This window comes from Onychostoma macrolepis, chromosome 09, assembly GCF_012432095.1.
Source record: "Onychostoma macrolepis isolate SWU-2019 chromosome 09, ASM1243209v1, whole genome shotgun sequence".
NCBI classification, from domain to species: Eukaryota; Metazoa; Chordata; class Actinopteri; order Cypriniformes; family Cyprinidae; genus Onychostoma; species Onychostoma macrolepis.
In genome coordinates, this window is record NC_081163.1 from 22,618,753 (window position 1) to 22,642,968 (window position 24,216).

The 24,216-nt window shown below is 41.8% G+C and overlaps 1 protein-coding gene across 1 annotated transcript in view; it reads right to left on the reverse strand.

Annotated features, from left to right (window-relative positions):
- Positions 1 to 24,216, reverse strand: part of LOC131547042 (coiled-coil domain-containing protein 148-like) — a 190,659-nt gene that overhangs the window by 111,237 nt on the left and 55,206 nt on the right. The window contains exons 5-7 of the mRNA XM_058787291.1: positions 23,030 to 23,124; positions 22,499 to 22,644; positions 5,356 to 5,451 (exon numbers count right to left, since the gene is read on the reverse strand). Of these exons, the coding sequence (XP_058643274.1) occupies positions 5,356 to 5,451; positions 22,499 to 22,644; positions 23,030 to 23,124 (337 nt within the window). The remainder of the gene's footprint in view (positions 1 to 5,355; positions 5,452 to 22,498; positions 22,645 to 23,029; positions 23,125 to 24,216) is intronic.

Consider the following 24,216-nt stretch of genomic DNA (forward strand, 5'->3'; position numbering starts at 1 on the left):
AAAAGAAACCGGTCCGCCGCTGCTGAGGCACGGCGGCGAATGAGATCGCGGGGATCGCACATAGATCTGGCGGACGGGTTGGAGACGGGTTCGCCCTCTCTCCACCTGCAATCCCCAGATCTAGCGCTCTCGCTCGGGGCTGGAAGCCCGCGGTGCGGTTCTTCCCCCTTTGAGTGAGAGCTCAATGTTGCAGTGCACGTCGCCGAGGCATTATGTCATTCTCGTTCGTTTCATGAATCCTTTCATATCAGACCGTGTTTACTTGTCTGGTTGTTTTTCTCCATTTAATTTTGAGGAATTAAATGATCTATTTCATCTAACTAGGAGAAGTTAGATGTGTATGTGTAAAAGGAGCCTAAGAAAACTTGGGATTTTCTCGAGTGAGAGCACAATGTTTTACTTCTCTTCCTCTGAGGAGGTTGATGTGGTCAGCAGGGGCTGCTGGGCGGAGCAGCTCCAACCGTGTTCCAGCTTCTCATATAGGGAGCGTTACTTCTCGTACTCCCCAGTATGTTGGAGTCAGAGTGGTGCTCCCGGGCCGAGGCCTTCTAGCAGAAGGCGGATCTGCGGACCGTCATTCTCGCTGGATAGTCATTGGCTAAAACATCCTGCTGCCTATGGCCCAGGACTTCTGAGGGCCGGCCCACTCTGGTGGGCCCCGAGCAGGTTCTGGTAATGGAACGAGAAGTAGAGTACTCTCTTGAGGAAGGAGGCCATCGAGGTGGTCCCTCCTCACGAAAGAGATTCCGGGTCCTACAGCCCGTACTTCATAGTTCCCAAGAAGGATGGAGGGTTGGCGTCCCATTTTAGATCTGCATCAGTTGAACCACTCAGTCAGCAGACTGAAGTTCAAGATGCTCTAACAGGTTGTGTCTCAGATCAGGTCCGAGGACGGGTTTGTCACGATCGATCTAAAAGACGCATACTTCCATATCTCCATCCTTCCCACTCACAGGGAGTTCCTGAGGTTTGCTTTCGAGGGCGAAGCTCACCAATATCGGGTTCTTCCCTTCGGCCTAGCACTCACCCCGCACTTTTACAAAGTGTGTGGATGCTGCGTTAGCTCTGTTGCGGCTACAAGGCATCCGCATATCCACTTTGGTTGATTCTCGCTCAATCAGAGCAGATGGCGACTCAACATCGAGATGTTGTTCTTGCTCACATGAAAGTCTTGGGGTTAAGACTGAACGCCAAGAAGAGTGTGCTTTCTCCATTACAGAGAACCACTTATCTTGGTGTGGTGTGGGATTCGACCACGATGCAGGCACGTGTGTCCCCTGCTCGGATCGAGTCGATCCTCACGGCAGTCAGGAGAGTGAAAGAAGGCCAGTCACTCAACAGTGGTGGCTCAAGATCAAGGGGTTCTCCCCAAGGGGAAACCCGCTTTACATGATCAAGGTCACGTGGTGGTGCCTACGTGCCTTAGACATGTGGAGACATCCTTGGTTCTTGTCTCAGGGCCCGGTGCTGGGAGCTCCGTGTTGCTGCGTACGCTAGCGACGGACGTGTCCCTCACCCTGCCCGCAGTCTGTGGAGTACTCGCCGTCTCATGTGGCACATCAACTGCCTGGAGATGCTGGCGGTGTTTCACAGAAACACTTTCTCCCAGACCTAAGAGATCCCCAATGTTGGTGCGATAGCACCGAAAACACAGCGGTGGTCTCTTACATCAACCACTGAGGAGGTCTGCGTTCACGCCCCCTGTACAGGCTGGCGTACCAGATCCTTGGGTGGTCCCAGGACAAACTCCTCTCGCTGAGAGCAGTTCACATGCCTGGGCATCTCAGTGTGGGAGCAGACATCCCGTCGAGGCAGGGGCTGAGGCCCGGGGAATGGATGCTTCACCCCAAGGGGAGAAGTGTTTGGCCAGGCTCAGGTGGACCTCTTCGCTACTCAGGTAAATACACAGCGCATGTCCCCTCTGGTACTCTCAAAATTCATCCAGCTCCACTGGGGCTGGATGCCATGGTACAGACGTTGCCAAGGCTTCGTCTGTACGTTTTTCCCCGATCGTTCTGCTCCCGGGAGTGCGCTGGGACGAGGTCAGTCTACTTCTGGTAGCACCATTCTGGCCGGGCTGAGTATGGTTCTCGGACCTGATTTCTCTCCTCGACGGCTCTCCATGGGAGATTCCCGTCAGGAGGGATCTCCTCTCTGGCGGGGTCTGTCACCCCGCCCGGAGCTGGAAGTTGTAGGTGTGGCCCCTGAGGGGGCACAGCCCATAGCTTTCGGTCTCCCAACCGAGGTTGTTGAGACCTTCCTCCAGTCCAGAGCTCCCTCAACGAGGAAACTATACGCCTTGAAGTGGAACTTTTCACTTCCTGGTGCGGAGACCGCCAGCTCAACCCAGCCAACTGCCCTATTGGTACAGTTCTGGAGTTCGTGCGGGCCTGTTCCTCTGCAGGGTTAACCCACTCCACCCTGAGGGTTTACGTGGTGGCTATACCGGCCTACCACGCCCTTCTCGGTGACCTTTCAGTGGGTAGACACCCCTAGTACATGTTTTCTCCACAACACAAGGGACTTGTACACCCTGAAGTGAAGTGTCACTTCATGGTGCAGAGGTTGCCAGTTCGACCCAGCCAACTGCCCGTTTGGTACAGTTCTGGAGTTTGTGGGGGCCTGTTCCTCCGCAGGGTTAACCCACTCCACCCTGAGGGTTTACGTGGCGGCTATACCGGCCTACCACGCCCTTCTCGGTGACCTTTCAGTGGGTAGACACCCCCTAGTACATGTTCCCTCCAGAGGCTGAGGCCTCTGGCCAGAGAGCGTTTGCTATGTGGTGGATCAGGATGCTATTCCATAGCCTCGAGTCCTCTGCTCTCCCCTCTTGGGGATCAAGACTCACTCTTCAGAAGTTGGCCTTCGGGACGCAGGCCCCGCTCACCTTTGCCACCTGTGGGCTTTTTTCTTTCGCCCTAGCTGTGCTCCATCCACACTAGGCAGGGATTTGTCAGTCTGGCGGCTTGGGGATCTCGTTCCCCTAACGTTCTTGGATGCAGCTCGAGTTCCTGAAGAGGAACGTCTTAGGTTACGTATGTAACCCCAGTTCCTCGAGGGAACAAGATGCTGCGTCTCGAAGCCATACTTCCGGCATCCCTACGAGCGGTTGCTTCATTCCTGAAGCTGACGCCGGTTCCACCGCATGTGCTTTTATGCTTCCTGGCCATTACATCACCCGCCTGTGACGTCTCGCCCATCCTTTGGACAGATTACATTTGTATCAGAGCGCGGTCACGCTGGAGGCGTTCCCCTAGCGTTCTTGGACGCAGCGTCTCGTTCCCTCGAGGAACTGGGGTTACATACGTAACCTAAGACGTTTTCAAAAAACACAATGGACCAACACCAGCAGATGACATTCATCACAGACTGTGGAAACTTAACACTGGACTTCAAGCAACTTGGGCTATGAGCTTCTCCACCCTTCCTCCAGACTCTAGGACCTTGGTTTCCAAATGAAATACAAAACTTGCTCTCATCTGAAAAGAGGACTTTGGACCACTGGGCAACAGTCCAGTTCTTCTTCTCCTTAGCCCAGGTAAGACGCCTCTGATGTTGTCTGTGGTTCAGGAGTGGCTTAACAAGAGGAATACGACAACTGTAGCCAAATTCCTTGACACGTCTGTGTGTGGTGGCTCTTGATGCCTTGACCCCAGCCTCAGTCCATTCCTTGTGAAGTTCACCCAAATTCTTGAATCGATTTTGCTTGACAATCCTCATAAGGCTGTGGTTCTCTCAGTTGGTTGTGCATCTTTTTCTTCCACACTTTTTCCTTTCACCCAACTTTCTGTTAACATGCTTGGATACAGCACTCTGTGAACAGCCAGCTTCTTTGGCAATGAATGTTTGTGGCTTACCCTCCTTGTGAAGGGTGTCAATGATTGTCTTCTAGACAGCTGTCAGATCAGCAGTCTGCCCCATGATAGTGTAGCCTAGTGAACCAAACTGAGAGACCATTTTGAAAGCTCAGGAAATCTTTGCAGGTGTTTTGAGTTGATTAGCTGATTGGCATGTCACTATATTCTAATTTGTTGAGATGGTGAATGTGTGGGTTTTTGTTAAATGTGAGCCAAAATCATCACAATTAAAAGAACCAAAGACTTAAACTATCTCTGTCTGTGTGCATTGAATTTATTTAATACACGAGTTTCACAATTTGAGTTGAATTACTGAAATAAATGAACTTTTCCACGACATTCTAATTTATTGGAGATGCTCCTGTAAGTAGAGTAAATATTAATCTGAACTGTATTAATGTGTTTTTGCACAAGAGAGATCTGTTAGTTTAATTTAATTTTGTGGGTCACCATTGTGCTGGAGAGTAGAGTCTGTGTTTCAGTCAATGATGAGCCACAAATATGTTCTGCTGCTTTATTTAAAAACCGTAACTGTGGAGTTGCTGATACAATGACAGTCTTTTTACGAAGCATTTTAGTACATAAATATGTGCTGTTGCTAGTTAATGACAATCTACAAAGATGCGAGTAAAAGTCATGTTTTGGTTGCTTTATTAATACACTTTAAGTATTTGCGGTTTTATGTTAAGAAATATTTCTTCTTAGTGGACTCAAATGAAATAAGTTCACTGTACTAACACCATATAAACATTAGCTTTTTTAAACTCAAATGGTTTAAAGCAAACGGTTTCCAAAATGAAATTAGTTACCACATGGTATAATAACTATAACATACTGTAAAAATGAAGAGCTGTAAATTAACGGTAGAGAGCTGTAAATTAATAGTACAATGCTGACAACCACAGCTGCCAGTAAATTACTGTTATTTTACAGCACAATTTTTTACAGTGTGGTGTATCCACATTTTTAAAAAATAGTTCTTTACAATGTCCCTTCCTCAGACCTTCTACCGCCTGACTAGAAATGGCAAGTAGTCAACTGTGGTTCATAACGGTCATGTAACTAAAGGCTAATGGAATTATTTAATAATAATTTAATAAAATTTAAAATTTTTATAACGTCTATAAATGACACTTTTCCTAATAAATGTATTTCCAATAGAATGATACTTATGAAGGCCTGTGGCCCATTAAAATCCACATTTTAAAGGTTACATAGAATATGAGAACAGATATGGGAGGCTACCCAAAAATATTAAAAGGATATTTCACCCAGAAAAAAAAAAAAATGTCATCATGTATTCACCCTCAGGTTGTTTCAAAACTGCATGAGTCTCTTTCCTCTGTTGAACACAAAGTAATATATTTTGATGAAGGTGAGTGAATGATGACAATTTTCATTTTTGGTCAACTATCCCTTAAGAATGACCTATAAAATTACAGGTTACCAACATGTGAAGTGCAAATATAGGCTTATAGTACAAGTGTCATTAAATGACCTTGAGGTCAGTGACACGGATGTCCTGCTGTAGAAACACACATTCACATTTCAGTCTGTCCATGACTTCCTCCTGCTGCTGTCTGACAGACAGAACCTAAAACAAAAAGAAATGTGGTTAATTAAACTTAGAAAATAAATGTGTATTTTGTAAGAAATATATATAAACATAGTTTGTTTCTTATTTGAGCAGTTAGATGTCAACATGAAAATCTCTACATGAAAAATCTAGTGTAAATCCTCATTAGGAAACAAAAATAATGAGGTATCCCAGTTGTAGAGAAGATACATTAATGTAAAAATAAATAAATACAATAAAAAGAAATCACAAAAATACAGCTGTTATATGAAAATACTGATTTTTAAATGTATTTAAATTACAAGCAATAGCACAAAGACAATAGAACAAAGACACAAATTAAATAAACAGGGCTTTTCAGGTAGGTCTAACAGAAGTTTTTTTCTGTATTGTCAAGCTCCGAAAGTACACATTTGAGGTAATGCATAGACACACATTGCGTGAAAATGTAGACAGTGTCAAAATAAAGTTGCCTCTCTCTCTCTTTCTCTATATATACATACAGTATATATACACACACAGTATATAGGTAACAATTTTTTACATGTTGCATCGATACATCATATCATTAGACATTTGATCAATGTACACTGCTCAAAAAAATTCAAGGAACACTTTGAAAACATCAGATCTGAATGGGGAAAATATCATGCTGGATATCTATACTGATATGGACTGGGTAATGTATTAGGAACGAAAGGATGCCACATTGTTTGATGAAAATGAAAATTATCAACCTACAGAGGCTGAATTCAAAGACAACCTGAAAATCAAAGTGGAAAAAATTATGCAGCAGGCTAGTCCATTTTGCTGAAATTTCAGTGCAGCAACTAAAAATGGTAACCAATAGTTTGTATGACCCCCACGTGCTTGTATGCATGCCTGATAACATCAGGGCATGCTCTTAATGAGACGACGGAAGGTGTCCTGTGGTATTTCCTCCCAGATCTGGACAAGGGCATCACTGAGCTCCTGGACAGTCTGAGATGCAACCTGGCGGCGTCGGATGGACCAAAAAATAATGTCCCAGAGGTTTTCTATCGGATTTAGGTCAGGCGAGCGTGGTTGATTCAATGGTATCAATTCCTTCATCCTCCAGGAACTGCCTGCATACTCTCGCCACATGAGGCTGGGCATTGTCATGCACCAAGAGGAACCCAGGACACACTGCACCAGAGTAGGGTCTGACAACAGGTCCAAGGATTTCATCCCGATACCTAAAGGCAGTCAGGGTGCCATTGTCTAGCCTGTAGAGGTCTGTGCATCCCTCCATGGATATGCCTCCCCAGACCATCACTGACCCACCACCAAACCGGTCATGCTGATCGATGTTACAAGCAGCATAACATTCTCTACGGCTTTTCCAGACCCTTTCACGTCTGTCACGTGTAGGGTTGGGTACAGTTCACATTTGAACCGGTACGGTACCGGTATCGGTATCTTCTACGGCCCTGTCCAGCTCTCCTAAAGTAACTGCCTGTCTCCTGGTATCTCTTCCATGCTCTTGAGACTGTGCTGGGAGACACAGCAAACCTTCTGGCAATGGCACGTATTGATGTGCCATCATGGAGGAGTTGGACTGCCTGTGCAACCTCTGTAGGGTCCAGGTATTGCCCCATGCTACCAGTAGTGACACTGACCCTAGCCAAATGCAAAAGTAGTGAAAACAGTGTCACGGCTAGCTTGTTCCCAACTGTAGCAAAGAGGATCACACATATGAGTGAATATTGCAGTAGCAAAATTATTTATTTAAAAGAAAAAGCGATTGGTTACAGAAACAAAAACACCAAAGTCTAGGAATTGAAGTAAATATAAACAAAAAATAATAATCCAATGGGGTAAAGAACATTGACAAAAGAATAAACAAAAAGAGTTGGAGCAAAAGACTTCTCTGGAGAACGACGTTCCACCAGAGGAAGGGTCGTTGAGCAGATCAGGAACACCTTTTATACTCTCTGCACATAATTTCTTCAATTAGCAGTGACATTAATGTTACACTGCCACCAATGGGCAGAAAAGGAAAAGACAGGGTCGTCACACCTCCCTGCTCAGGATATGTCCCCAAAACCTTCAAATTGGCTGTTATTAAGCCTCTCATTAAAAAACCACAACTTGACCCCAAAGATCTAGTTAATTACAGACCGATCTCAAATCTCCCTTTTCTGTCAAAGATACTAGAAAAGGTAGTATCCTCACAATTATATTCCTTCCTAGAGAAAAATTATATCTGTGAGGAATTCCAGTCAGGATTTAGATCGTATCATAGTACTGAGACTGCTCTCATTAGAGTTACAAATGACCTGCTTCTATCATCTGATCGTGGTAGTATCTCTTTATTAGTTCTACTGGATCTTAGCGCTGCGTTCGACACTATCGACCACAACATTCTTTTGAATAGACTACAAAACTTTGTTGGCATTAGTGGAAGTGCCTTAGCATGGTTCAAATCGTACTTATCTGACCGCCATCAGTTCGTAGCAGTGAATGAAGAGGTATCATATCGAAGTGCAGTATGGAGTACCTCAAGGCTCAGTACTAGGGACGTTACTTTTCACGCTCTATATGTTACCCTTGGGAGATATTATCAGGAGACATGGTGTTAGCTTTCACTGTTATGCTGATGATACTCAGCTCTATATTTCTTCGCGGCCCGGTGAAACACACCAAATTGAGAAACTAACGGAATGCATAGTCGGTATAAAAAACTGGATGACGAGTAATTTTTTACTGCTAAATTCTGAAAAAACAGGTGTTAATTATCGGACCTAAAAACCCCACATGTAATAACCTAGAACATTATCTAACACTTGACGGCTGCTCTGTCAATTCTTCTTCATCAGTCAGGAACCTAGGTGTGCTGTTCGATAGCAATCTGTCATTTGAAAGCCATGTTTCTAGCATCTGTAAAACTGCATTTTTTCATCTCAAAAGCATATCTAAATTGCGACCAATGCTCTCAACGTCAAATGCAGAAATGTTAATTCATGCGTTTATGACCTCAAGGTTAGACTATTGTAATGATTTATTGGGTGGTTGTTCTGCACGCTTGATCAACAAACTACAGTTAGTCCAAAATGCAGCAGCTAGAGTCCTTACTAGAACCAGGAAATATGACCATATTAGCCCGGTTCTGTCAACACTGCACTGGCTCCCTATCAAGCATCGGATAGATTTTAAAATCTTGTTAATTACTTATAAAGCTCTGAATGGTTTAGCTCCTCGGTACTTGAGCGAGCTCTTATCGCATTATAGTCCTCCACGTCCGCTGCGTTCTCAAAACTCCGGCCGTTTGATAACACCTAGAATATCAAAATCGACTGCGGGCGGCAGATCCTATTCCTATTTAGCACCCAAACTCTGGAACAGTCTACCTAACACTGTTCGGGAGGCAGACACACTCTGTCAGTTTAAATCTAGATTAACCCTTTAAAACCGGCTGTGTCGGCGCCGACACATCAGACCAAGCTGTATTCATGTTACCATAACTCTTCTACCGTTTGCACTATCAAAATAATTCAAATTGCTCCTGATAGCAGACAACATGCGCTTTTCGGCAATATATGGCTTATTACGGTCATTTCTTGCGCTCCGTCAACAAATGACGGCAGATTTCCGGGAGAGCGGGAAGGGAGAATTTGAATGGAGAGATAGGGAGCGCGGAGTTTGTTATTGCATAAAATAATAAACAAAATGAACAAAAACATGGTCAAGGAGGAGTAAACAGCATAAGAGTCGATTAGGATGATTTTTGATGAGACTTTGGGAGCAGGCTGAGTGAGACTTTTTCACATGTGGTGTGTGCGTCGCTATGAGTCCGCGCATGTAAATGAATGGGTGTATGCATGTACATGCATGTGTACATGTGTGCGTGTATGAACAAAAAAGCCTCCTGAATGAAAACTGTGCAACCCAGTGTCCCAAAAATACTTGTATATATGTATTATAGTTGAATTTTGAAGTAAGAAGTGTTGGATTATTTCGATCATGATTTTTCTCTTTTTTTTCTAAATAATAAAAAAAATATTCCGGTTTTTTTATTTTTGTCTATTTAAATTCTGTTCGCAAACTCAAAACACAAGATTAATGGTCAAAAACTGTACTTTTTGGAAAGCCATTTGTTTTCTGAAAAAAAAAGACACCTTGCACTTGAAAATAGCACATTCTGTTAGAATTTTACAGTCAAATAAACAAAATGTGTGAAAATGACCTATTTTACCCTTAGGTTTTAAAGGGTTAAAGACCCATCTCTTTAGCCTGGCTTACACATAACACATTAATACGCTTCTATTATTCAAATCCGTTAAAGGATTGTTAGGCTGCATTAATTAGATCAACCGGAACCGGGAACACTCCCCATAACACACGATGTACTCGTTACATCGTAAGTTGAATGGCATCTACGCTAATATTTGTCTGTTTCTTTCCTAGTCTGTTTCTCAGTCCGTATCCGATCAGATGGTGGATCAGCACCAAGAGATGATGTCTACAGCCCTGATCGTCAGCGGAGACCAGGACACCCAGATGACCCCCAGAGATATATACCCAGATATATCAACCAAAAATAACAAAATAACTAAAATATAATAAAATACCTAACTACATAATACTACTATTGTTAGAAATTGCAACAAAATTAAAATAGAAATATAAACTTTTGAACTGCGGGTTTCGTCTGGTCAGAGGAGAACTGGCCCCCCCCGACTGAGCCTGGTTTCTCCCAAGGTTTTTCTCCATTCTGTCACAGAGGGAGTTTTGGTTCCTTGCCGCTGTCGCCTCTGGCTTGCTCAGTTGGGGACACTTAATTTCTAGCGATTATCGCCGATTTGATTGCACAGATACTATTTAAACTAAACTGAGCTAGACAATGACATCTCTGAATTCAATAATGAAATGCCTTTAACTGAAAATTGAAAATTGAGTGTTTAATCTTATCATTATACATTACTGACACTCTATCCTCCAAGTTGATACTGTTAAGTGCTTTGACACAATCTGTATTGTAAAAGCGCTATATAAATAAAGGTGACTTGACTTGACTCAAAAAGATTCTGCAAAGAATCAAAGAAAGAGAAGAGGAAAAAAAAAACAATCATGAGAAAAGTATTAAACACAAGTCAAGAATATAATCCGTCTATCTGAAAAACATCTCTCACTACATCTCATCTTTCAGCACTTCTGGGCCATAGAAATGCAAAAAGAAGATGCGAAGAACATGTACACAGACATCATGAAATTACATCCTGGAAAGAGTGTGTCACGAACTGTGTCGGAGCGAACGACGGAGACATACAGTAGATCAGAGTAACAGTCTTTAATATAATCCAAAAACAGGGTAAATCCACACAAGGAATGGCTGGTGACACATGAACAATGTTAGAGACCCAACAGACATAGACTGCACAGATGAGGGCTTAAATGTCACATGTTTAATTTCCAAATGGAAAGGCTGTAAAATTAAACTCCACCCTTTAGTTTTCCTAAACCGGATGAGAAATCGAAATCAGCGACTCGTGTGATGGTGATCTGTGTAAACGATAATTGGAGCAGCGATCGATTCTAAATATACCTCAAAATGTTGTACAGCCAACACAAGGGCGAGGGCTTCTTTTTCAACAGTTGAATACCTGTTGATGACGGTTAAAATATCGGGCAGATCCAACATGATCCATGCTGTTGTCAACACGAGGTAAAGAAAACAGTCAGGTTTTGTAAAATAATAAATTTTTCGATCACTGGTGCAAAACAGATATGAGCCATCAGGTTTGTTTACCAACAAACAGGGGGAGTTCCAGGAAAAGTTCCAGCCAAATTGTGAGTAAGTAGATAGTTCACTTCCTGTTTTAACAATTCTTGTTTTACTGGATTTACCCTATAAATATTTTGTTTAACAGGAGAAGAGGTTCCTACATGTCGTGTTCAATAATGGAACTACGATCAGGTGTATCAAGAAAAAGAGAAGGAAAGGACGTCATCAACCCAATAACGTCGTTTCTCTCCCCCTTGTCCAAATAAGACAAATAGCAAGGCATATCAGCAAGGATTTGACAGTTGTTAAGTTGCCCATCTACTTTTCCCAAAGAATGAAGATTCCCATCCTCGTCAAAATTCTCAGAAGTGTCACCACTCGTGCTACAAGAAGTACAAACTTGTACTTTCCTCCTACGATCAGGAGTATTCAACATATAATTATTATCTGACAGACGTTTAACTATACTACAAGGTCCTGTAAACTTGGCTTGAAATGGGTTAGTAGGAAGAGACAAAGCCAGTTCCTGATCACCCACCTGAAAACTTAAAAACTTATGATATGCACTAGAAAACGTATGATATGCACTAGAAATATTGTGGGTAACTCAAAGCTGACGCAGGGCTTTTGAAAATTGCTTCGACATAAAATTTGAACTCTGATCGTACTGAATAACTTTGGGAATACCAAAGGTGGACATAAAGTTGTGGACATAAAGTGAAGGGCCTTCAAAATAAACTTAGTGGTGATAGACCTTAATGGGTAAGCTGCAGGATAACAGGTAGTCTGGCACATAATGGTAAGAAGATAGTGATGAGCAGCCCTAGAACATGGCAGAGGGTCAACAGAGTCAATAATCAAATGGTCAAAAGGATTATACACAACAGAGATGGGTTGTAACGGTGCAACTGCCACTTTCTGATTGGGTTTACTGGTAAACTGACACGTATGACAGGACCGTATATACAGTGAGGAAAATAAGTATTTGAACACCCTGCTATTTTGCAAGTTCTCCCACTTAGAAATCATGGAGGGGTCTGAAATTGTCATCGTAGGTGCATGTCCACTGTGAGAGACATAATCTAAAAAAAATCCAGAAATCACAATGTATGATTTTTTAACTATTTATTTGTATGATACAGCTGCAAATAAGTATTTGAACACCTGTCTATCAGCTAGAATTCTGACCCTCAAAGACCTGTTAGTCTGCCTTTAAAATGTCCACCTCCACTCCATTTATTATCCTAAATTAGATGCATTTGTTTGAGGTCGTTAGCTGCATAAAGACACCTGTCCACCCCATACAATCATAAAGGAATCCAACTACTAACATGGCCAAGACCAAAGAGTTGTCCAAAGACACTAGAGACAAAATTGTACACCTCCACAAGGCTGGAAAGGGCTACGGGGAAATTGCCAAGCAGCTTGGTGAAAAAAGGTCCACTGTTGGAGCAATCATTAGAAAAATGGAAGAAGCTAAACATGACTGTCAATCTCCCTTGGACTGGGGCTCCATGCAAGATCTCACCTCGTGGGGTCTCAATGATCCTAAGAAAGGTGAGAAATCAGCCCAGAACTACACGGGAGGAGCTGGTCAATGACCTGAAAAGAGCAGGGACCACCGTTTCCAAGGTTACTGTTGGTAATAAACTAAGACGTCATGGTTTGAAATCATGCATGGCACGGAAGGTTCCCCTGCTTAAACCAGCACATGTCCAGGCCCGACTTAAGTTTGCCAATGACCACTTGGATGATCCAGAGGAGTCATGGGAGAAAGTCGTGTGGTCAGATGAGACCAAAATATAACTTTTTGGTCATAATTCCACTAAACGTGTTTGGAGGAAGAAGAATGATGAGTACGATCCCAAGAACACCATCCCTACTGTGAAGCATGGGAGTGGTAGCATCATGCTTTGGGGGTGTTTTTCTGCACATGGGACAGGGCGACTGCACTGTATTAAGGAGAGGATGACCGGGGCCATGTATTGCAAGATTTTGGGGAACAACCTCCTTCCCTCAGTTAGAGCATTGAAGATGGGTCGAGGCTGGGTCTTCCAACATGACAATGACCCGAAGCACACAGCCAGGATAACCAAGGAGTGGCTCTGTAAGAAGCATATCAAGGTTCTGGCGTGGCCTAGCCAGTCTCCAGACCTAAAGCCAATGGAGAATCTTTGGAGGGAGCTCAAACTCAGTGTTTCTCAGCGACAGGCCAGAAACCTGACTGATCTAGAGAAGATCTGTGTGGAGGAGTGGGCCAAAATCCCTCCTGCAGTGTGTGCAAACCTGGTGAAAAACTACAGGAAACGTTTGACCTCTGTAATTGCAAACAAAGGCTACTGTACCAAATATTAACATTGATTTTCTCAGGTGTTCAAATACTTATTTGCAGCTGTATCATACAAATAAATAGTTAAAAATCATACATTGTGATTTCTGGATTTTTTTTAGATTATGTCTCTCACAGTGGACATGCACCTACGATGACAATTTCAGACCCCTCCATGATTTCTAAGTGGGAGAACTTGCAAAATAGCAGGGTGTTCAAATACTTATTTTCCTCACTGTAATTAGCCACATCTCGTTTTACCCTAGGCCAATAAAACTGTTGCCTAATGCAGTCATAAGTTTTCCGGACTCTGGTATGACCAGTGAGTCCTTGGTGAGCCAATTTTAATATAGAATCTCTAAACGACAGAGGGACTATGATTTGGATTATAGGTTCCAACTCATCTTTATGCATGATCCCCTTCCAACAAAGAAGGCCATCCTCAAGAAAATACAATGAAGGCAGATCATCAGAACACTTTTTAGACCCTGCTGCAGAAAATAGAGGCTTAAGTGTAAGTCTGTTGAGCTCTTATTAGTTCCCCTCGAGAGATCTGTAAAAGAGAAGTCAATCATCAACATTAGGAAAATCAGTACTTGTAACCTCCGATGTATCCGCAGATTCACTGCTTTGCAGTACTGTAGATTCTGCCTGATCAGAAGGTAGTGAAGAAGTCTTTTTGTTCAAGTCATTGAGAGACATCAGATTCTGGTTCACCTGCATTAATGGCAGAAAAGAAGGTGTCATTAAGTGGAACTTCTGCAGCTTGGTTTTCAGGTAGTTGTTTAGCCATCGGTGACTGCACAAGCTGGGAACAAATCAGGGAATTCTTTGTTACGTTTTTCAACATCAGATTTTCTAGCTACACATACTACTATGGGTAGAGCTCCCCAAACATTCCCCCCAGCTAAATCATTTCCCAGAATAAACGTAATTCCAGGAACTGGAAGTGCAGGATGGACACCACCCACAACATTATCAGATACTATGGCAGAGGAAAGATGGATTTCATTTTTTCAAAGGCACTTCAACAAACCACATCTCAAAACCTCTCACCAATACAGTAACTATTTCAGAAGTTAAAAGCAACGTTCCTTCCAAAAGGAACAACTGCACAGCTCCCGTGTCTCGGAGAATACGCACTGGGACCATTTCCTCAGAACCTGGCAATGACACCGCTCCTTCAGTGATAAAGGGCGTATAATCAACAAAGCCAGTAACACTCGAAGCAACAGATTTATCACAGAGACGAGACAAAGGGCTATCTCTTTCTTCAAGAGTGTCATATATAAATGTTGAGGTAGCAACTAAAGCAACAGGTTTTGAAAATGTTTCTTTCTTCTTAAGAACAAGACAGTCAGATATTCTATGTAGGATTGGGTACCGGACTCGGTACTTTTAAGGGTACCGACTGAATTGCGTCAGTACTACTGAGTACCGATTCACATTAAATCATTTGGTACCAAATTTTAGTACCTGAGAACGCATTTGGGCGCATACGAGAGAGAGAGAGAGAGAGAGAGAGAGACTCTGTGACATGATATCACTCCTGCAACTCTTTAAAACACAACACACAGGGCAAACCGAAATGTTCTGAAGTGTGCTTACATTCCTAGGGTCAAATAGTTTCAGCGAAAACGCAGACAGGATGGCGGAGTCTATTCATTAAAATGGAATTTACTCTATAGCGCGGAATTCGTCAATTTTTGGACGAATAGAAGAAGGTCTGTCACTTAATTCGAATCACGATATGAACTAGTGTATGTGAATATTAAAACGCAAGTGAGAGTCACTTCTTGAGAATTTTACCGTTTCATTTGAGAAATCTAGCATCATATCATACTGTATACACACTGAAACTTCACAGCAAACGTGCGGTTCAACATGTAACAGAAATATATTACTCTTGTATTACTTTTTTTTACAGTATAATGTACATCTTTATATATTCCAGTTACTGTCAAATTTAAATAAAACAATTAAATACTAAAAATAATTATTGCAAACACACTAACCACTTAATTGTAGAAAAAATACAATTATTATTAAAGGGATCCCCGGGTATTAAGACATGCATAACTTAATATAACGTCAATGATGTCTCTTATTTAAATATGTAGTAAAAAACCCATGAAAATGTATGTTATTTAAAAAAAAAAATGACATCGTTTTTGGACTATGGGGGGTTTACTACACAAATACTGAAGCACACGTGAACTCGCTATGATTTTCGGCCATTATTTTAAGTGCACAGTACATTCTGCGTCGATGTCGTCAAATGTGAGCTACTGGCGCTTTTTACCGCAACACAACTTAGAATACACAAATCATAAAATAAAATACTGATACGATACCACATTGTGAGACTTTTGGTTGTGATTTTCAGTCGAAGGGCAACAAAAGAAGCGATGTAATGTAAGACTTCACTGCTTTCCTAGCGATAAGAAGAGGAGAAAAGAATGGGAAGATGCCTGTGGACAAATAAAACTTCCTAAAGACCCGCTTCTTTGTTCTCTCCACTTTAGCCCTGATGCCTTTGAGTCTTTTAGTAGACCACAGCTACTGAAAGAGCTTGCAAACGGCTGAAACAAGAAACGCTATATGCCATCTGTTAGGATGGTACAAAAAAAATCGATGGTACAGCATTTGGTTTAATCCTATACTTATATCCATCGCCACCTGTAAGCTCCTTCAGTAGCTGTGGTCATCATATCAGTATTTTATATTCAGAGTTGTGTTGTGGTAAAAATAGCAACAGATAGCGCTAGTAGCTCACCGAGTGCAACCATTTTACGCCCCCCATAGTTCAAAATATGTATAAAACGAGGTGATTTTTTAAAATAACATAAATCTTAAATGGGTTTTCTACTAAATATTTCAGTAAGAGACATCATTTACGTTATATTAAGCCATACAAGTCTTAATACCCAGGGATCCCTTTAAAACTTTTTTATAAGGAATATTGACAATTTTTCTACCATGTATTAATTTTAACAGTAAACCTCTGTTTGTTTGCCAAAAAATAAAAGGGTTTCATTTTCATTTGATTAAAAATATTAATTTGATTGTAGTAAGAGCCATCATTTAATATTGTTCAAAATGTTGAAATTGAGAGTTTTGGACTTATTTTTTCACTGAAATAAATGTTTTTGTTATTACACAGAGAGTAAAGTACCGAAAAAAGGTACCGTTGGGTGCCAAATTTCATGTGAACGGTACGCAACCCTAATTCTATGGCCAGGCTTTTTAGAATAAAAGCAAACAAAGTCTCTTGAAAGTGCTGTCTTACTAAAACAACTAACAACCGCTGCCTTACTACATAATACTATGTAGTAAGGTAAATACCTAACTACATAATACTACTATTGTTAGAAATTGCAACAAAATTAAAATATAAATATAAACTTTTGAACTGCGGTTCCTTGCCACTGTCGCCTCTGGCTTGCTCAGTTGGGGATACTTAATTTCTAGCGATTATCGCCGATTTGATAGCACAGATACTATTTAAACTAAACTGAGCTAGACAATGACATCTCTGAATTTAATAATGAAATGCCTTTAACTGAAAATTGAGTGTTTAATCTTATCATTATACATTACTGACACTCTATCCTCCAGTTTGATACTGTTAAATGCTTTGACACAATCTGTATTGTTAAAAGCGCTATATAAATAAAGGTGACTTGACCTTAGCATTTTGTCCCAACACTTCAGGCTTTGTCTCAACTTGAGAACAAAACTTAGACTTACTCGTGTCACCTTTGAAGCTGACTGAACTGAATGACCCCCGATGGGTTAACACAAACTCATCTGCCATGATAACAGCGTCAGCAAGTTTGCTCACCTTGTGTTCATTTAAATAAGTAGCTACAGCAGGAGGAACACAGTGCTTAAACTCCTCCAGAAGCACCAATTATCTTAATTGCTCTTTAGTTGTAACTTTCATTGAAGTACACCATCGGTCAAATAAGTTCTCCTTTTCTCTTGCAAATTCAACATAAGTGTAGTTATCATTTTTATTAAGATTCCTGAATTTTTGGCGATATGCCTCAGGCTCAAGTTCATAGGCATGCAATACAGCAGACTTCACAATATCATACTTGCTACTCTGTTCCAGGGTGAGAGCAGAATAAACATCCTGAGCTTTACCTGTGAAAACACACTGCAACAATAAAGTCCAAAACCTTTTTGGCCATTTCAAAGATAAAGCAACACATTCAAAGTGATCGAAATATTTCTCTACCTCTTTTTCAGAGAATAGAAAACTAATCCCACATTCCGATGAATATCAAACACAGGTTCGCCTAACTCGATCAACTGTTCTAGTACCAAAGGAACATCAACTCGTGGAGCTTCCGCTTTCTTTGCAGCTAATTCCAACTCCAACTTCTTTAACTGAAACGCTTTCTCTTCTCGTTCTCTCTCCAACTCAAGTTCCAATTTTCGTACAGACAACTGTTGTTCTAATTCCTTAGCTGCAAATTCTCTTTTTACTTCTCTCTCTCTCATAGTGCGATTCACACGTTCAGCACGAAGTTTTGCCGCATCTAAATACAATTGTTTCTCTCACAGTGACATATCTCGAAATTTCAGTTCACTTTCAACATCAATATCACAAGGAGAAAACACAGAAGATTCACTGGAACAAAGATTCTGAGGGACAAGCAAAGAAATCTTCAAGCGGCGAAGACATTTTTGCACCAACTTACAACTAAATGCGACAACACAAACAAACAAGCCACTCACGCACGTGAGACGGACATATTTACCAGAACTACGACTCCCATAAGCCACTGCTTCAAAAAGGACCTACGTCTGTACGTTACATAACCTATTCATTCACAAAAACTTCAAAGACTTACCACAAGTCAAAACACATTGTAGGTACGCAGGAAAGAGAAGAACGCACTAGAAATACAAACGCAATCACTTGCAGGTTCACCCTTATAATCTGAGAAACTCCAGCTCCTATCTATTCCTACCTAGTCTTCGAAGGTGTACCGGGCTCGGGGGGCATTAAACGCTAAACTCCTTTGGTCCGAAAGTGAACCCCCGAAAGAGACCTAGATCTCCACCCAGGATAACCCTCAAAGTGTTCCGTCAGAAGGATTGTGTACACAACCCAGCTGAACACACTCTTCCTAACCAGAGTTCTCATTCATAAAGATGACCATTCACAAAAATAGTTAAAGCTGCGTGTCCACAAAAGCGTTTTTTTTGCCAGCTGAAAATGCCAGGCGCTCTGCTGAAAACGCCTAGCTGCGAGTGCTTGAGAGCGTAGTGTTTTTTTTTTCCATTGAGACGCTGTGGTTGCAAAAGATTTCTCTGGAGAATGACATTCCACCAGAGGAAGTGTCGTTGAGCAGATCAGGAACACCTTTTATACTCTCTGCCCATAACATCTTTAATTAGCAGTGATAACACACATTAATGTTACACTGCCACCAACAGGCAGAAAAGGAAAAGACAGGGTCGTGACAACAGTCAGAAAAGATGAGTAGGGAAAAAACAGCCTCCACCTGTAAAACCATTCCTGTTTTGGGGGTCGTCTCATTGTTGCCCATCTAGTGCACCTGTTGTTAATTTCATTAACACCAAAGCAGCTGAAACTGATTAACAACCCCCTCTGCTACTTAACTGACCATATCAATATCCTAGGAGTTTAACTGACTTGATGCTATACTCTGATTAAAAAGTGTTCCTTTAATTTTTTGAGCAGTGTATTAATCCATATCGACTTATCATCACACCTCTAGTATTCAAGCACAAGCACGCACGCACGCACACACACACACACACACACACACACACACACACACACACACATTTCTATGATTTATGGGGACTCTGATGATACGCACACACATTTTTATGATTTATGGGGACTCTGATGATAGTTTTATTGCTTTCAGCTGTTTGTCATTTACCTATTTAGCTCACCCTGATATATACCATGCTCACTTTTGATGCTGCAGTATTGCACCTGTTATATTTTTTGTGGATTACCTTTTGCCAGTGTTTTCTGCCTGTTGCTCTGTGTCTCTGTGTTTTTGCTGGTGACTGTTCTGTTTCACCTTATGTGATGCTTTTTGCTGCACTTGGATCTTCTATAGAGTCTGTGAGTGTTTCGTGACTGCAGCCATTTCAGATCCAGCAGCTAGTCAGCCTTCATTGATTTTTGGAATTTGGGCATTGGGATTCTTCCTCTGGCTTCTAATAAGGAGTGGAAGGCACGGCTCCAGAGCAGCTGGTATCTCAAGGCCCTCAGCACTGGTCGTCACAGAGCCTGTCACAGTCCGGGAGCATTTAGAGTCTACTCCAGAGCTCGCTCCAGTCTGGGAGACCTCTGAGTCCACTCATGAACCCACTCCAGTCCAGGAACCCTCAAAATCCACTGCTGAAACCGCTCCAGTCCAGGAGCTCTCAGAGTTCTCTCCGGAAACTGCTCCAGTCCAGTAATCTGCTCTGGAGCCTGTTCAAGTTTATGAGTTCACTCCAGAGTTCACTCCAGAGCCTGCTCATGTCTACGAGTTCATTCCAGAGTTCGCTCCCATCTACAGTATGAACCCGCTCCTTAGCCCGCTCAAGTCGCTCAAGTCTATGAGTTAATGCCAGAGTTTGCTCCCATCTATGAATCCACTCCAGAGCCTGCTGTAGTCTATGAGCTTTCCCCAAAGCTTGCTCTGTCTCACGAGTCCACACCAGAGCTCACTCCAGTTTACAAGTCTGACCCAGAGTTGGGTTCTAAACCTCCAGACTTCTTCTTTTGGTGAACTTCCCGAGGCGGCGGCATCCGCTTCAGCTCCTCTTAAGGTGGTGGCACCAACTTTCTGATGGTCCTGTAATGGCCAAGGAGCCTGTTTGTGAACCCTCTGCCTGTCTAGTCATGGACAAAGAGGTTGTTTCTGAATCCCTTGTCAGCCCAACAGTTCTCTCTGAACTGTTACCCTGTCCTGTCACTTCCAGGGAGATTGCTTCAGAACTGTCTGCCTGTCCTGTTATGGCCATAAAGGCTGTTGCTAACCTCTCTGCACTCTTCATTGCAGTCCTGCCTGATCTGCCAGGGGGGTCATCTGCCTCGTCAGCTCCACTGAAGTGGTCCTCAGCTCCATCAGCTCCACCTTGGTGGTCATCTGCTTCGCTGTGGAGATCTTCGGTCCTGTCTACTCTGCTATGGTAGTCTCCGCCCTGTTGGTCTTTGGCCCTGCCGGCTTCGCCCTGGCCTCCTGCCCTGCCAGCTCCACCCTGGTTCCATGATCTACCTCTGGATCCAGGCCCTTTTCCACCACACGGCCTGGCTCACCATCTCTCCCCCTGATCCACCTATATTCCACCTCCCTCCTGGACTTTTTTGACACTTGGTGGAGGGTCTAGAATCCGCTTCTTAACCCTTTTAAACCGGCTGTGTCGGCACCGACACATCAGACCAAGCTGTATTCATGTTACCATAACTCTTCTACCGTTTGCACTATCAAAATAATTCAAATTGCTCCTGACAGCAGACAACATGCGCTTTTCGGCAATATATGGCTTATTACGGTCATTTCTTGCGCTCCGTCAAAAAATGATGGCAGATTTCCGGGAGAGCAGGAAGGGAGAATTTGAATGGAGAGATAGGGAGCGCAGAGTTTGTTATTGCATAAAATAATAAACAAAATGAACAAAAACATGGTCAAGGAGGAGTAAACAGCATAAGAGTCGATTAGGATGATTTTTGATGAGACTTTGGGAGCAGGCTGAGTGAGACTTTTTCACATGTGTTGTGTGCGTCGCTATAATGAGTCCGTGCATGTAAATGAATGGGTTCACGCATGTACATGCATGTGTAAATGTGTGCGTGTATGAACAAAAAAGCCTCCTGAATGAAAACTGTGCAACCCAGTGTCCCAAAAATACTTGTATATATGTATTATAGTTGAATTTTGAAGTAAGAAGTGTTGGATTATTTCGATCATGATTTTTCTCTTTTTTTTTCTAAATAAAAAAACAGAAAAATTATTCCGTTTTTTTTTTATTTTTGTCTATTTAAATTCTGTTTACAAACTCAAAACACAAGATTAATGGTCAATAACTGTACTTTTTTGAAAGCCATTTGTTTTCTGAAAAAAATGACACCTTGCACTTGAAAATAGCACATTCTGTTAGAATTTTACAGTCAAATAAACAAAATGTGTGAAAATTACCTATTTTACCCATAGGTTTTAAAGGGTTAAAGCAGGGGTTATGTCACAGCCATCTGTTGGAGTGCCCATGACAGCCACCAGAGGGCACTCCTCCCAGATCATTGCTTATGTGGACTTCCATCATCCTTTGCTCTGATGATTGTTTTATTGCATTCAGCTGTTTGTCATTTACCTATTTAGTTCACCCTGTTATATACCAAGCTCACTGAATCTTTTGTTGCTGCAGTATTGCACCTCTTACTTTGTGTTTGCGGATTACCTATTGCCAGTGTTTTCTGCCTGCTGCTCTGTGTCACTGTGGTTTTGCTGGTGACTGTTCTGTTTCACTTAATGTGATGCTTTTGCTTCTTGCCACATGTGGGTTACATGTGGATGTGTTTTTTTTTTTTTGGATTTGGATTACTTTATTAAATGCTGCACTTGGATCTTCCATAGAGTCTGTGAGTGTTTTGTGAATCTCTGCATAGGCGTAATGGTTTTTATACTGTACAAATCGCCCTACACCTAAACCTACCCATTAGAGGAAACTTTATGCAGATTTTAGATTTTCAAAACTTTCAAAAACTCATTCTGAATGATTTATAAGCCTTTTGAATTATGGGGACACCGAAAATGTCCTCATAAAACACCTTCACGTTGTAATACCTATGTCAAACCCATATCATTATACAAATTTGTGTCCTCATAAACCACAAGCATTCGCGCACGCACACACAAACACACACACTCACACTTAATCAACACCATTCTGTGTTGAAAATGGATGTGTATACTCAAAAAATTGTATTGCTGATTGTGATTGGTTACCTGCTGTAAGACTTTCTCAAGCTCACTGATGTGATTGGCTTTTGAGTATTGTGATGAGAGTCTGTACTGCAGATCATCTCTTAGCTGATAAACGGGTTCCACTGTGGTCAATCGAAACTCCTCACGTTCCTGTTTCAGGTCCAATTCTAATTGCACACAAAGAATGCACTTTATGTTGCCTACAAGCAACTAGTTTTGACGGTCAGTTTAAATCAATAATATAAAGTCACCCTGCTGAAAAACGAGAATAAATTTTTTTTGCTAGTCTTAGGTCTGGTCAGACTGGTCTAATTTGAAACCAGATTGGCCATGCTAGGAAAACTATCTTGAGCCAACTAAGATCAGCAAATCAGCTGGTTGAAGTTGGTCTTGTCAGCAGGGAACTTAATGCGATGTGGCAAGAAAGCGGAAATGTATTATTATATTAAGTATTAAATCTAAATTGTGATTACAACTAGAATGATATGTAATAAATATTATTTCATGTATGTACTTTCAATATCACAACTAAATCCTAAGGGAACTTTTTACCATATTCTTGTAACTGAAAAAGGATATCTGTGTCTGCTTCTTCTTTGAATCCAGATCCATGAAGAAAATGCTGAAGGTCCTTCTCAGTCTTGTGCCTGATACATTCAAAAACAATATAGTTTATAAACTTGAGATTAAGAAGTATAAGTAATATACCATGATGATATGTAGGCCCATAACCATGAAAATTAAGGGGGTGCAACACCCAAAGTAATGGTTGACTAGTATGGGGTTTTCAGTGGCCCATTCATAAAATATTACATTTCATCCTCCTCAATCTTAAATATTTAGTTACAGCCTTGTAGTAATGTGTTAAAAAAAAAAAAAAAGTAGAGAAAAAAAAAGAAAGAACAAGAAGAAATAGTTTAAAGTCTGCTTATAGAATGTGTCCATTCATGGTTATGAATTAAGTATATGCGTTTGTGGAACAGATGTGTCTTCACCTGAACATCATGATGCAGGTTCTGGCTTTTATAAGGTTATAAAGATACTATGTGAAAAGTTTGCAACAATAAGCATTTTAATAGTGGTGTCTACTCACTTCATTTCAGAAAAAAAAATACAGTTCTTTTGCATTATTAATCTAACATTTTTAATCTAAAAATTAAATCTAAATTTAATATAAAAATAGCCCTTATGTTTCCCTTGTGCTTTGTCAGTTGTTGAATGTTGTTGGTGCTATTTCTACTCGTGTTTTGGTTCTTAGTTCCCAGTGTTCTGTCACTTGTATAGTCTGAGAGATAGTAATTAATTAATTTACACATCTTTGGTCATTGGATCACTTCTCCACTCCATGGTCGCAGCTCTCTAGTCCATGAAGCAGTCATTACACACCGCTGGCATGCAATCTCCACCAAGTTCGCCGTTTGCAGAGGTCATACAATTGCTCGCCAGTCTGCACCAGGAACACCATCAGGCACTGTTGGGCATGACCTGGAACACGCCATCCTACAGCGGGTCGGACTGAGTCCAGAACAACATCGTCAGTGCTTCAGGTCGCTGGCCGACCCTTTGTGATGGCGCAACAGCTTCAGGACACCTGCCGCCGATGGCTGATGGCTGGGGAAAGCGACGTTGAGGGAATCATTGACAAGGTGGTACTGGAACAGTTTGTGGCGCGCCTGCCTAAGAGGACTGCGCAGTGGTTCCAGTGCCACTGTCCGACGTCACTGAAACAGGCCATCCAA